This window comes from Oryctolagus cuniculus, chromosome 11 (genome assembly GCF_964237555.1).
Source record: "Oryctolagus cuniculus chromosome 11, mOryCun1.1, whole genome shotgun sequence".
Lineage (NCBI taxonomy): Eukaryota > Metazoa > Chordata > Mammalia > Lagomorpha > Leporidae > Oryctolagus > Oryctolagus cuniculus.
Genome location: NC_091442.1, coordinates 35,460,421 through 35,476,026, shown reverse-complemented (window position 1 = coordinate 35,476,026; position 15,606 = coordinate 35,460,421). Strand labels below are relative to the sequence as shown.

Below are 15,606 nucleotides of genomic sequence, written 5' to 3'. Positions count from 1 at the left end.
GAGCTTCATGCTTTGGCTCGGGGGTGATTCACACATCCATAGCTTTATTTTAAAGACTAAATATCAACACAAAAGGCTTAAGGCCGAGATGGGAAAGCTGGGAGAGAAGAAAGGAAATTCTGGGCCTGGAATAGGAGGTTTGACAACACTGCTGTTCTAAGTCGAGTCAGAGGCCTTTTGGGTGAGGTCCCTTCAGGCGAATGTTAGTCACTTTGGGGAAATGCATGAACCGATTTGAATCATGGGGCATGCTAAAGCTTGGCACTGGGTAAAGGTGAGTGGCAGCAGGAGATGTAGGCTTGCTACAGAAAGGACCCCAGGTCTTCACCTGAACCTGGGCCTTCCATTTCTCAGGTATCTTTGCAAAATAATGACAGCATTCTAACAATAAGTACATTATATAAATATCATCTGATAATAATAACAGAACAATGGTGATACTACCTTCGGGTGGGTGGAGGGAGGGACAGCTGCTAGCGATTTCCAGAAGCTGCCTGAGAACAATGATCACGGGAAAGCTAGTGAGGTAGTGTTTGTTGGTTTTTTTGCCACTATGGCCAGTTTCTTCTCCATATACTACATATTAATATAGTTTATTTTTATAGTCATTCTGGAAATGCAATGTACACATGGTCAGTTTCTAAAGTGGAAAGGAGTGTGTATCTGTGTCTGTCACTGGGAATACAGCTGTTGGTCAAGGATGACACACATCTGCGACTTTTCCCGCTAATGGAAATGAAAGCTGGGAAGAACTAAGTTTCTTGTCTCATTAGCAGCCACTTGCATTAAATAGTGAAAAGTTCTGTCGTACCTCCTTCTTCTGTTCGGAAAACCAGCTGGTATCTTTGTTTGGATCTTGCGGGGATATATGAAGATCCACCAGGACAGCAAAATTCCCGCACTGAAAGACAGAAATGGCAGAGTGAGTGTCGGTGCAGCTCACGCCCGGCAAACAGTGAGAGAAAATCTCCCAAATTCCTATGTGGTTGCTCATGATGCAATGGCAGCAAAGTTCACTACTGCACAGAAACCTTACTATGGGACAGGGCTACAGGTCATAACTCTCTACTTTTCCTAAGTTTAAAGCCTGAAGTAGAAACACTAAGGAGACACGCAAGGTTCATCAAGACAGAACAAAACAAAAATGTGTATCTTGGTGCCACACCTTGAAAGGGGATGCCCAGACATCCCGGTGGCAGTTGGAGGATTATCAAACACCGAGGGAAGCTAAGTAGGTCAGTACTGAGTAGGCTCCAGAGAAGAATGATCCTGTGCCAGGGGAATTCTTTCCTCTAAGCAGGAAAAGAACAGATAGAAGCTATAGCACTTTTTTTAGACAGACAATAAGACTGGCTGGGCCAGACATCTTGGAACAGAAATAAAGCCAGAAAGAATGAGAAAGCGTCAAGGAGAAGGTGGTAGATACTCGGCGTTAGTTATCTAAGCTAAGGCTCCATTAGAACATGCAACAAAGGGCAGGCTCTGCTGCAGCAGTAAAGATGCTGCTTGGGACATTTGCGTCTCCTAGTGCAGTTTGCATACCAACTCTGCTTCTAACTCCCACCTCCTGTAATGCAAACCCTGGGAGGCAGCACGTGATAGCTCAAGTACTCGGGTCCCTGCCACCAACATGGGAGACGTAGATTAGTTTTGGGCTCCTGACTTCAGCCTCGGCCAGCTCTGGCTGTTGTAGGCATTTGGGTAAATTGGGGATCTCTCGCTCTCTTTCAAATAAAATAAATGTTTTTGAAAAAAAGCTATGAAGCAGAACAAAGCCCATCTCTGTTCTTATTCTACAGGTTAGCACTGTGCAACACTTTAGAAAAAGTGGAAATATTCTATATTTGCTGTGTTCCATAACATGGCCATTAGCTGAACCTGGCAACTGAGTGCTTGAAGTGTGGCTACTTTGAGAATCTAAATTTTTAATTTAATTTAAATAGCTACATGTGGCTACTTATTTGGCAGCATAGCCATGGACCCTGTAAAACCTTGTAGCTTTATAAGTCCCCACACCTTATGAGTAATTTCTGATAGTCACAAGACACAGATAAACCAATCTGAGAAGGAACTGATGACCAAGCCCATAGGTTGAAGATGGTCTAAGGGATTGGAAGGTTCAGTTCACAGCCCACAGGAAGAGTCACTTTTGGGTTCCTCTGGTAGAAAAACTGCTTAAAAAATTCTGTGCTACACTCTGGCAAAAGATCTCTGTGAGTGAGATCTCAGTGGAAAGAACAGGTCTTCAAAGAAGGAGGTACCTTTCTCTGAAGGGAGGAGAGAACCTCCACTTTGACTATGACCTTGTCTAAACAAGATAAGAGTCGGAGAACTCAAGGGGCTTCCATAGCCTTGGAAACTCATGACTGGAGCATAGGGAGATTACTGATGCCATAGACAGGAGTGTCAATTGGTAAAGTCAACAACAGGAGTCACTGTGCACTTACTCCTCATGTAGGATCTCTGTCATTAATGTGCTGTGCATTGAGATTTAATGCTATAACGAGTACTCAAATAATATATTTCACTTTGTGTTTCTATGGGGGTGCAAACTGTTGAAATCTTTACTTAATGCATACTAAACTGATCCTCTGTAAAAAAAAAAAAAAAAAAGAAAAGAAAAGAATAGAAACTATCAACTCCCAACTTGACTCTCACTGGGATTAAACATGACAATAGGTCTGATCTGATTTCATCATCATTTAAAAAAAAAATCATCTATTATTTTTCACTTTATGTTTCTGTGTGGGAGCAAACTGTTGAAATCCTTACTTAATGTATACTAAGCTGATCTTCTGTATATTAAGATAATCGAAAATGAATCTTGATGTGAATGGAAGGGGAGAGGGAGTGGGAAAGGGGAGGGTTGTGGGTGGGAGGGACGGTATGGGGGGGAAGCCATAGTAATCCATTATTCGTACTTTGGGAAACGTATATTCATTAAATAAAAGTTAAAAAAAAAAAAAAAAGATAGCAAAATACACATAAAAAAAAAATTCTGTGCTATAATTCAGAGGAAAAAAACGTAGTTTCAACAAATGGTGTTAGAACATCAGTTATTAATATGGAGAGAAAAGGAAACTTGACACATTGCAGACAATACACAGAATCTGTGATGGGGAAAAACAGGGGAAGCTGGGTGTGGTTCAGTAATTGGGAGAAATATGCTATATGAGAGTCTGATACTGAAGGAAGCCTGAGTGAGGGGTAAATGGGAACTCTGTATTACTACCTCACAAATTTTGCTTTGTAAACTAATAAAGAAAAAAAAAAAAAGGATTTGAGATGGACATAGACTCAAATACAAAACCCAAAACAACCTGCCTGACGTGTGGAGTAGGAAAAGATTTCTTAGGAGTCAGAAAGCACTCACTATGGAAGAAAAATAATAAAATTAGACACTGTCAAAATTCAAAATTCTGTTCATCATAAAACACCATGAATACATATGCCACAGAATGGGAAAAATGTATTCAAAGACATATATTTGACATAAAGGACTGGTATGCACAACATATAAAGAACTCCTACAAATGGATATTACAAAATAAATAACACAGGCTTAAATAAACAGGATAAATGAGTAGCCAAGAAGCACGTGAAAAAAAGTATTCATCATCATCAGTCAACAGGCAAAGGCAAATTAAAACCACTAAGAGATACAACTCAGCAGAATGATTAAAATGTCAAAGAATGACACACCACCACATGTTGGCAAAGACAAACTCACACACAGTGCTGACAGAAATGTAAAATGGTTTAACCACTTTGACAAACAGTTTGCCAGTTTCCTATAGTTAAACACAGTATTTATTTACAGATTGCACTAACAATTGCACCCCAGGTATTTACCTAAGAAATCTAAAGTATGTATGCACACAAAGATGCACATACAAATGGTTGTGTAAGTTTTATTCATAACAACTAATACCAAAGACAACTCAAAAGCCTACTGACAGGGGACTAACCAAATGTGGTATGTTAGGAAAACACAGCAATTCTAGTTTGGTCATGCAGTGGAATGCTACTCACCAACCTACTGGTACACGCAACATGCATGCACCTCAAGAATATTACATTGAGAAAAAGACGTCAGAAGAAAAGAAGACATAGTGGACAATTCCACTTAAGTGAAATTCTAAAAAGGTAAAACCAATGTACGGTGAAAGAAATCAGAACAGTGACTGCCCAGGGAGGCACTGGCTTAGAACCAGCACAAAGAAAATGCGTGGTGATGGGAATATTCTATTTCTTGATGTGGCGTCTTTGACATAGAGCTAAGATCAGTTCCTATTAGTGTATACAAATGGTAACATGAAAATATTTGTAATATTTTTATTGATTTGAAAGTTTGGGGGAGGGAAGAAAAGGGAGGGGGGAGGGAGGAAGAAGGAACGTGCACTCTCATTTGCTGATTTATACCCCAAATGCTGACAATGACTGGTGCTGGACCAAGTTGAAGCTGGAAACTAGAAACCCAATCCAGGTTGCCCATGAGTGGCAGGGACACAGCTGACTGAGCCATCACTTTCTACCTCTTAGGTTGTACATTAGCAGGAAGCTGGAATCAGGAATGGGACTATGACTTGAGCCTAGGCACCCTGATAAGGAATGTAGGTGTCTAACTCTCTAAGCCAAGTGCCCACCCCTAAATAATTTTTAAAAGGTGCAGATTATACATCCATATTCATTGACAAGTATTGTTGACGAGTGTGGCTTTTTTGTGGGAGACCAAAATGAAGTTTGCTGATATTCTCCCATGATGTCAAATAGTGCACCCTGACCCACTAAACAGCAGCTTAGTATGTTGCAACTAGCATTTCATTTTAATGAAAGAGAATACTACAATGCAATAAAAAATATTGATATGTCACAAGGTAAGGTCAAGATCTGCTTTGTGAAATGTAAGGATGTGGGTACTGGGTTATGATGGAAAACCTACTTCTTACTGTGGGTTGTGGTCAAAAGTATTTAAAAACCACACTCAAGTATACTATTATTTTTAAGTAAGTTTCTTCTCAACTGTTGACTATAGAGTCAACCTGTAAGGTGTATGCTGCCACCAGGTGGAGGCTGCATGCCACAACGACAAGGTACAAGCCAAGGGATATTAACCTTCTGTGTGCCATGGACCTCTTTAGTTGTGAAGCTGATAAAACTTGCTCAGAATGTTGTCAAATGCTTAAAAGACAACACATTCAAAAGAAAATTAACTAAACTGAAGTTTAGTTATCAAGTTGTAAAAAAAATAAGTCTATGATATAATAATAATGTATTTACTCATTTATTAAATCACTGGATCACGCCACATGGTGCTGGATCCCGAGACTATTATAAATCCAAAGCAGTGATGAGTATCAATGATATTTTCAGGTATCCGCAACAACTACAATATGCAAAGAGCTGTAATTTCTAGTGGTGAACACTACTGCTAACACACATTTTCAACCCTACATTCATAAAAGGGATTTTCTCTGCAATTTTCTCATATCAATTATGACTTGGCAAAAATAAAGGTTTAAATTTTGTTTAACCATCCAAGTTCAACAATCCACTGAACTTTATAATAGGCCCATTGAAGTTCAGGAATTGTAGAATAAAATCCCTTCCAAACCAATGGTAGGTACCTCATGCACTTTTTCTGGGGATTCCTATTGCTACTCTCTATGCTTACTCTTTGGTCTAAACCAAGTTCTCTGCTACACCTTCATTAGCAAAGCTGATTCTTAAAATAATTAAAAAACATGGTGATGCCTGAACAGCCTGAACGGATACTATCCGAGACCCAGAGACAGGAGTTTGGTGCAGTCCTTAAGACCACACATGGGATCCTTGCATCCCCTATCAGAGTGCCTGAGTTCGAGTCTCACCTCTGCTTCCAATTACAGCTTTCTGCAAGGTAGCAGGTGACAGCTAAGGTACTTAGGTGCCTGCCACCCAGATGGTAAAGCCAGATTGAGTTCTGGGTCCTGGTGTTGGCCTGACCCAGCCCTAGCTGTTGTGGGCATTTAGGGAATGAACCAACACATCAATGATTTCTTTCTCCCTCAATGTCTGTCTCTGTTACTCTGTCTTTTTGCCTTTCAAGTGGATAAAAATAAATATTTTTAAACTCATGGAAAAAATAAAAGGGTGTTTATTCTTAAAAATTTAAAAACATATAAGAGTAAATTTAGTATTTTTCTTACTATTTCGTGACTTTGATCACAAATACTCTGGTCTAAGTCTGATCATAAACAGACTGATTAGAATGTCTTTTTTATGATGTATTTATTTATTTGAAAGAGTTACAGAGAGGTGAGGAGGGTGGGCAGAGAGAAAGAGAGATCTTCCATCTGTCAGTTCACTACCCAGATGGTCACAATGGCCAACACTGAGCCAGGGCCAAGCCAGGAGCTTCATCAGGGTCTCCCACATGGGTGGTAGGGATCCAAGCACCTGGGCTATCTTCTGCTGTTTTTCCAGGGATCTGAGCTAGGAAACTTACCAGCACCCATAAAGGATTCTGATGTCACAGGCAGTGGCTTTACTCGCTATGACACAACACTGGCTCCTAGAAGGTCTTTTTTAAAAAAAAATAAATCAATGAATCTGACTCTGGAATCAAACTTTCCCAGGGTTTCTGCACTATTCCACGGCTGGGAAGGTCATCCTCTCTCCACCGGTCTCTTCCTCTACAGGGCTCAGTTCTGAGATTTCTAGCAAAGAACCCTCTCAAACTTGCACACGAATCAGAGATCTGTCTTTGGAGAGTCCCCTGCTATGCTTTGCTTCGTTTCTCCCAGAAGTAAACACAAGTAGAAAACAAACAAACAACAAAATACCAGCTTCTTACCACCGCAGGCAGCACAGTCTCCCTGTCTCCTCCTCCTTAATCAGGAGGTGACTTCTACTCTTTTTTAAAGATTTAGTTATTTATTTGAAAGTCAGAGTTACAGAGAGAAAGACAGACAAATCTTTCATCAGCTGGTTCAATCCCCAAACGGCCACAATGGCCAGGGCAGGGCCAGGCCGAAGCTAGAGGCCAGGAGCTTCTTCCAGGTCACCCACGTGGATATAGACCTGGGCCATCTTCCTCTGCTTTCCCAGGCACATTAGTAGGGAGCTGGATGGGAAGCAGAGCAGCCAGGACTTGAACCGGTGCCATATGCAATGCCAGCACTGCAGGCTGCAGCTTAACCTCTACGCCACGTTGCAGCCCCTGACTTACTCTCTTAGAAGAGGAACTCGAGCTGGCTTCTCACAGGAGCAACACGGAAACACCACTTCTTTCTCAGGCCATCACAGAGCTGGTCATTCTTTTTTTCTACCCAAGAAACCTTTGAGCTGGTCACTTTATAGAGGCCAAGTTACCCCTTTAACAGCCTAGAAGCTACTAAAACAGCCTCACTTCCCTCACATTGGGAGGTGAATCAACAGGCCAAGGTCTGGGTCAGCTTCTACCCCCGTCTCCACTCATAGGTTTTGGCCAAAAACCTGTGAGTCACCTCTAACTCTTCCCTTTACCTAACCCTCCAGGATTGGTCCCACATCCTGTCCATCTCTCTCTCGCACTGCTTCTCCTATCATCTCCCATAGGGAATATTAAAGCCAGTCTGCTCATGTCCCAGTGAGCCCTCAATGCACTACCAGGGCAATCTCTAAACAACAAATCGGATCAGCAATATAAATCCATTCCTGCTGCAGCTCAAGGCACCACACTCAAAGTCTCCCATGGAGCCTCACCTCCCCCACTGCCTCCCATGGCTCTTCAGTACACATGGGAATCCTTGACCCTTCACTTGGAATGTACCTCTCCCTGTTCCCACACAGGGACAATTCTTGTGCATCCTTGAAGCCTGGTGAAGACGTAGCCATCTCTGTGAGCTTTTCTGAATGTTTTCTCTCTCACCCCTCTCTGGAGCAAACAAGTTCTTCATATGCCCAACTGATTTCTGCATTAAATCAATAAATTGAGTCCTTGTGGGGGCCCTGCCCTGCTAGACCACTAGGTCTGGAGCAGACAGAGTCCACACCTCTGCACATAGCAGCAGCCCTGAGGAAAAGCCCTGAATAGCTCTGATCACACCAGCAGCTCAGAGTAAATGCTAACACATAAGGAAATGAAGAAAGGATGAATGAGAAAATGACAGAACCAGTCAGCCCCGAGTTCTGAGCACGTCACAGCCTTATCTGCAAAGCGAGGGCTCTAGGACCACTCCTATTCAGTCCAGGGCACTGGAGCACTGTGGAACACTTCCTCTCTCCTTATTCTGGAGTGGCAGCAACTAGGTCATCACCAATGACAACCAGTCATTTTTCAAATGGTAAAAAACGAGAATGCAAGGATCCTAGGATTACCTCACCACAAACGCACTGCCAGTGAAGCTTGCTGGTGACTTGCCCCGCCTCTTTCTTAAGAATCCCAGGGCTGCAACTTATCGTGCACTGCTTCCAAGACTTCAGAGGTCGGTGACCCTGTCTTCCAATTTTACATTAAGAATATAATAAAGGTTAGGATGTCAACATGTCACACACAAAGGCATCTCTGGAGCGGGGTGAGAACTCAAGAGAGAAGTGGAAGGGTTCCCACATTCACTCACTACCTCATTTATTCATTCATTAAACACCTGCTGAGTTTCAGAGGGGCACAGGGCCAGGCCCTGCAAGAGGGAGAGGCAGCAACGAGGCACTGGAGCGTGTGTGACCACGGCGCAGAGCCAAGGACCAGAGGTAGCAGAGTGGGAGCGATGCCTGAGGGCAGTCAGGGAAGAGACGATGGCTCACGTGGTGAGGGCCTAAGGAACAGCACATGCAGTGGAGACGGAGAAAACAAAGAGCACTGATGCAGAGAAAGAGGCCTGAGTCCACCGCATACTGCGGGGGCAGAGGAGCGTCTCAGAATGTGGCAAGACAGGGCAAGACCAGCAGATAAGGCAAACAGGGCAGGAGGGCCACGGAAGGGCCCTGGGGCACTGGTGGGCTGAAGGACACTCTCATGTAGGAGTGTGGAGCACGGGCTGAAGGCAGGAGGTCACCAGAGTCAGGCAGACAAGTTCAAAGTCACCACTAGGACCCAAGGGAGAGACGGTGGCAGGTGGTCCCGGGGTGGAGAAGGGGCAGATTCGAGGGATACGCAGAGGCGGAAGCAGGAGGGTGTGGCTGTTGGATTCGAGGGGAGGAAGGCAAGGGTGAGGCCCAAGGTGTGTGCGCCGTTGCCACTGCACCTGTGCGGCTGTCCGGAGGCAGTGCATAAGGACAGGTCTGCTGTGAGGAGGCAGCAGAAACCGTCACAGTCAGTTCACACCCACCTGGCCTTAAGGACTTCAGGCAGCTCCCAGCAACAGGGAGGTTAAAAATGGGAGAATTGGGTCAGAAAATCACAAAGGAAAATATAAAACAAAGCCAGTGTTCGGTCTGCTAACAATTTCCCATCATAGTCCTAAGTCTTTGCCACATTTAACTCCAACTTTCCTAATTATCAATATAAAAAATGAATGTCAATCAGAGACCATCAGAGGAGGAGTAATCAGTGGTGAGAATAACTGAATCTTTCCTTGAAGATCATCATAAAAAAATGGCAATTTCTTCCTGGAATTTTGATTTTACTAAGAGGTTTTAGGAAAAACATTAAATGTTTTCATATTTTCATATTAGAACAAACTGCATATATATTAGAGTGTGAAATTTTAAAGTCCCATGACTTTTTAAGAAATGCCACAGTTTAAAATATTTAGTACCATCTACAGAGTGCCCATGCCAGTTTTACCCACACTCTTCGGTTTACTGCTCGCCACTAGCTTACATGAGAGCCCAACTATATTACTCACATTCCTCAAACAAGCAGCAGAGCTGGCGAAGATGACCAGTGCAGGGTTACACAGTGAGTAACAGACCCAGCAACCAAACCATGAACCATGAGATCCCAAGCCCCTCCTTCAGCCATTCCTTTGAGGGCATTTTCACCCTGGGGAGGGCCACTTGGGACACACTCCATTCAGCCCCATGTAGGGCACATGGAAAGTGGCTGAGCTTGCAACCCCTCCCCTTTACTCAGAGTCCCTCTAGGGTGAGCAATGGCAGATATGGTTGCCCTACAAGACCCCACCCCTAACGTCTGGTGACTGAACCAAGGATGCTGAATGGGGCCACTCAGCCCCCTTCCTTGGGCAGCTGGACTCCATGCGTGAGCAGAGGAAGTGAGGGCTGGGAGCCGGACGCTGCCACTGTGGGGTCCCACGCTGGAACAGCAGGGCAGCGAGGCAGTGTGAGCCCCACCGCAGGGGATAGGGATGGGAGAGATGGTGGGGGGAAAAGCAGGATGAGAAGGGTGAGAAAAGAATGCAGCAGAGGACAAGGACAGTGACTCAGGCAGAAGGGGGTGGAATGAAAAGGGTAGGAAGAGAGGCCTCCCGACACTACGATTCCCTATGCAGTTAAAAGCTGAGGAAAAGTCACTGCAAACTTGTGGGCAATTTTACCCCCTCTGATTTCTCCCTGGTGTAAAATACTTGAAAAAATCCAGGCTTGCAGTTTATAGTCAAGAAAGGGAAACAGCATACCTACCACATGGCACACACAAGAACCTAGCAAGCAGGTTAGGAAATGGGAGAAAAAAACAGAGTTGTTCTGTTGGAACACACTATATCCTTGGTCCACTTGTGAAAACTTACTAATGGCAAACAAGTTGGCCTTAACAATAGTTAAGGCTCATTGAGAACTTACTGTGTGCCAGATACTGCATCAAGTCCTTTCTGTGTCGTTTTGTATTTAATGCTCATGACAACACAGAGAGGCACAAACTATCGGCACTCAGTGTTCTAGAAACACTGAGAAACTTAAGAGCACTCTCTCTTTTAGAAAATCATGGCAGGGTTTTGTTTGGTGTGGTAGCTTGCCAACCTGGGAGTACTTGTCAGGCCAGGTACAAGCAGCACTCCATAATCTTAGTAACAGAATTAGACACAATCTGCATTTGAGACCACAGCACAGAGGCGGCCTGGAGAAAGTCCTTTGATGACAAATGGGGAATGGTCTGGCACAGGAAGTCCAAAGAATGTGAATCTTTTCTGACCACGCCCTAATTCAGGAGGCATTATACTACTTCCCTTTTCTGGGTGTCTGCTCCCTCATATAAAAAGAGTGAACCCATCTACATCTCCTTCAAGGCACCTTCCACTTTAAGATCCAATTCCGTGGTTGCTTTGGCTTGCAACCATTTGCTTGGATTCTATCTGCACACATAATGTCTGTCCTTCTGTAAAAATTACTGAAAAGCCACAATGAGTCTGGTACCTCGTACTGCCCTCCAGTCCGGGCTGTTCAAACACTGTGGTCAAATCCACCATCGTTTTTGGTGGATTAGAATAGAGAGTGGGACAGCATGTTTCCTGTGTGCTGACCTCTGTGGGTTTGAGTTTACTCTTGGTAACCAAGGACAGAAAATGCCAGTCACATGGATAGAAATCATGGTTCAAGCCATGGGAGATGGAGAGCTTCAGTGGACTTAGGCGAGGGAAAGATCTTAGCAACCACCAAGTTCTTCCCCAAAGCGTTCCCTGACACCATCAGGCAGAATGAAGCTCTTTGGCAATGCTGCAGCACTTTGTTCTGGCTTCTGTTGCAGGACTTTTCCCAAGCTATAAACACCTAACCACAGATCTCCCTCTCCCACGGGGTGTCCTGCAGCGAGGAGCAGCCTTCTACTACCTCTTGGCTCACAATGCCTACCCCTGGGTCTGGCACACAAATGCTCATGGAGAATGATAGATGAGTGGTAGAAATTACTCAGGCAGCAGCCCTGTTCTCTCTAGAAGGGGCTACTTCTCTCTCACCTGCTCCCTGTCTTCAGAACAAGAGCTACATCAGAATCATGTTCACGGTTTACAACTAATGTTGTCTCCTGTGTGCACAGACTTGATACCCCACAGATGGGCAGTGATGCCTGCTGCTCTGAGCCAAATGGTGATTTTTCTCACCAGCCAATCGATCAGGTGGAACAAGAGGCAAGGATGAAATACTGATTGACGATAGGAATCCAGGCCCTTCAGAGGGAATGTCCTTGGTTTCAAATGGGTGACTGGTTCTTTGAGCTTGTGTTTTTCTGGCTGAAGAGCTTGCATGCAAGAGTGTGAACCGTTCAATGTGCACAGGAGTTGGGCAGAGGAGGGGGCCTCTCTGAAATGTTTGGTGTCTGTTGTGGACTTCCAACCCCAAGTCAGAGATGGACAACTCTCCAGTTGTTTTTTACAACAGACTTATAACCAGGATTGGGGACATGCTGTAAAGATAAAGAGCAAATCACAAAGGAATGAGAAAAAAAGAGGAGGGAAAAACAGAGCTAATGGATTTGGTGACAGCTTCTAAAAGGAGGAAACAAACAGAGTAAGAGAGGGAGGTTCTTCAGCAAATTGTCTCTGGTCTATTAAGGAGTTTTGGTGTTCACGGACAGCGCTGACGGAGTAGTCCCCTGCCCCCCAGGGTTGGACTTGGGCAGGGAAGGAAAGTGATGCTGGGAAGAAAGCAATGGCCAACCAACGTGCTACCAAGAAGGGACCCTTACATTTAGCTCAAGCCACTGGGGATAATTCAAGGCTGAATTCCAGACTCTAAAATCCATCACCATGTGAAGGCTGCAGTTAAGAACAGGCTATCAGCAGGTTCCTTTGAAAAATTAGAACTGACTTCAAGTCTTCAGACATTTTCCCTACTGACGTCCAGGAAGTTATCCTCTCAAATGGAACCTATAGGTCCCTTTGCTCAGCTGACTGGCCCACAGCATGCACAGAGCACTTGTGGCAATGAGGAACACAATGGCTTGGGGTAGGACAGACCTGATATCAAACCCCAGCCCTGTGTCTCTCTGGGTACATGGGGAAAATAACAAGTGTTTCCTGGAGTTGTTTTGAGTGTTGAGAAAGCATAGACATGAGGCCTCTGCAAGTCCCAGCCATACAAAGGGCCTAACGTGAAATACTGGTTACTTCTGTGTTTTTTCCTCCTCCAAAGTAGAATTTGCCTCGAATTCCAAGGCATTTTAAATGAACTCTTATTTGTCAGTTCCTAAGATTTACAAATAGGTAGGGCAGAGGCTTCCACCCATTCCTACTAAGAGCTAATAAATGCCTCATAATTCTTTGGCACAGTTTACTCTGGCCACACACTGCTTCTCAGAAGAGGAGCAGATGGTTTTTAATCACATCAGATTACAAGGTAAAAATACCAACTTTCCCCTTCCACACTTCAACAGAGACCACGAAAAGATAACTTGATGGAAATTATTACACGCTCATTGTCGATGGGGACCTGACTTGAGAGGAAACTAGAAAACAAGCCTCATCCATCCTTAGCAACACACAGGCTGTTAGGAGCATGTTCAGGATCAACTACGGCACTTGTAATCCGAAAAAGGGGTTTGGTAAACAATAGGGGTTTCGGTCCCCACAAATTTTGTCCACAACTTTATCTGACATGTGTGAGCAGGCAGCTTTGGTATGTGGGTTTTAATTTAAACTCTCTAAAAATTAACGTGACAGAAGGTATATTTTTATATCTCTGAAGAATCTTGACAGAAATACAACATTGTTCAACTCAAGAATTAGAGGAATTTATGGTAAATTATGTGTGAGTCAAAGAAAAGGAAAACAAAACAAAACAAAAAACCCTGTAAAGACTCCCGAGCCATCAGTGTGGAGATTGGTGGACTGTTCTCAAGGGTGGCCATCCTTGGGGCGATTTCTTGAAATGAGAAGGGAGGACGAAAGCCAGGTGGCATGAACTCTCTCTCTCCTTGGCTGGGACCAGAGTCCTTGATGAACATTTTGGAATCCGGATGCTTAGAGGGAATTCTATTTATTTGGTTAGATGGAAAATAATGTAAAGAATCTCTCATGTTGTATTTTTCCCTCTGGAATCCTCTGAGCTAACTTCCTAACAGGAATATAACAAAAGACTTGCCAGAGAGAGCTCCGGCAGGCAGGCACTCTGCTCTCTCCAGTGGTCATCTAATTTTTTCTGAGCTATTAAAATAATGTAAGAACTCTTGATACCAGGGTTACAATTGCTCTTCTAAATTGGGTGCCGATTTTGACCGGCCTAAGACCAAGCTATATGTATCCTTTACAGGAGTCAAAAAGAATGCAGGTGTGTGGCTGCAAAACAAAAACACAATCTCAGAATGCAAAACTCCCTGGTGCTGATTGCACAGGAGGAGTTTCCTCATCCACAGGGCCCAGGGTTACCGGAGCCCCAAAGAGGACTAAAGCAAGTAGCAGACATGTTTCTGTCCTCAACCACACTTAACATCTTGTTCTGCTGGCTTAGAAAAGCTCTCTGTATGCACAATCTCAAGGGCATTTATCCACTGGAGTCTCAACGTACCAGCAACAGCATCTCCTGGAGCTAGTTCGATCTGCAAATTGTGGGTCCCATTAAAACCTACCCAATCAGAAATTACAGGAATGGAGACAGGTAGCCTGTGTTTCAGCGACTCCTCCAGGTGATTCTGGTGCACGTGCGAGTTTAAAAACCAACACAGTAGGTCCCTATGTATCCCTGCAGCCTGCTCATAGCATTCTCTGTACAATCAGGATGGTTTTTAAAGGTTACAATAGAAAGGAAGGAAAAAGATATCCGATGAGGTTTTACCAGGTAGTACAACACAAGGTAACAACTCACCAGAATATGGTTCAATTCTAAAATGCACGAGAACATGGCGATTTTATCACCATTATAAAAAGACCACTCCCTTGGTGTAAATTATTATTTTCTCTGAAAAGAAAAATAAAAGCTTCCCAAGTAAATTGATATGCATCCAGGACTGAGACCCACAGGTAAAATAACAGCTGGTGGGACATCCTAATCACTGACCCCTGGGTTAGCATAGACACCCATAGTGAAAGAGATTTACCTGCTGGACCAAGAGAGCCTTACAAAGAAAATGAGAGGAAAGGCCAGAAATGGAAAGGGTGGTGCTGGTGAACTCAAAAACGTCAGGGAGATTCTACAACTTAAATTCTTAAATGCTTTCATGAGTTCCCATCGCTGGGCCCAGGGGTTTCCATCCCAGAGCAAGAAGAGGATGGATGCTGCAGTACAGCTCCACACGGGCTCTGTGTGTGTGTGTGTGTGTGTGTGTGCACGCGCACACACAGGAACTGCATTAACAACTTACCGGGGCAAAACGCATAGCACTTTTCAAAGAGGTGAGAAAGCCAGAAGTTCATCCATGACAGAGATTAGAGGGGATGGAGAAGAAAATCTCCATTATGAAAAATTAATCTCATTTTCTTCTCTGACAAGGTTCCTGGACTGCCACGACCAGTGAAAGGTAGCTGCCAAAGCACGTGTGACCCTCAGCCAGGGGTCAGTTTCACATGATGTTCAGCCACATGTTTCACGTGTGTTCACCTCACTCCACCAAAACAGCTCAAGTCAAAGTTACAGTGCTCTTTCTGCGGCCTGATGCTTCTCAGCACTATCTTAAAAAATGGTTTGTTCGTTCTCTCCCCCTGGTTCTCCTCCCTCCCCACTGGCTGCCCTTTCTCGGTCTCCCCTGCTGGTGTGTCCCTGCCACACAGACCTCTAAATGTTGGAGAACCCAGGATGCAGTCCTTAGACCTCTCCCTG

At 44.2% G+C, this 15,606-nt stretch overlaps 1 protein-coding gene across 1 annotated transcript in view; it reads right to left on the bottom strand.

Annotated features, from left to right (window-relative positions):
• Window positions 1-15,606, bottom strand: part of SLX4IP (SLX4 interacting protein) — a 195,704-nt gene that overhangs the window by 70,104 nt on the left and 109,994 nt on the right. Inside the window, 1 exon segment of the mRNA XM_008256377.4 lies at window positions 812-901. Within this exon segment, the coding sequence (XP_008254599.2) occupies window positions 812-901 (90 nt within the window).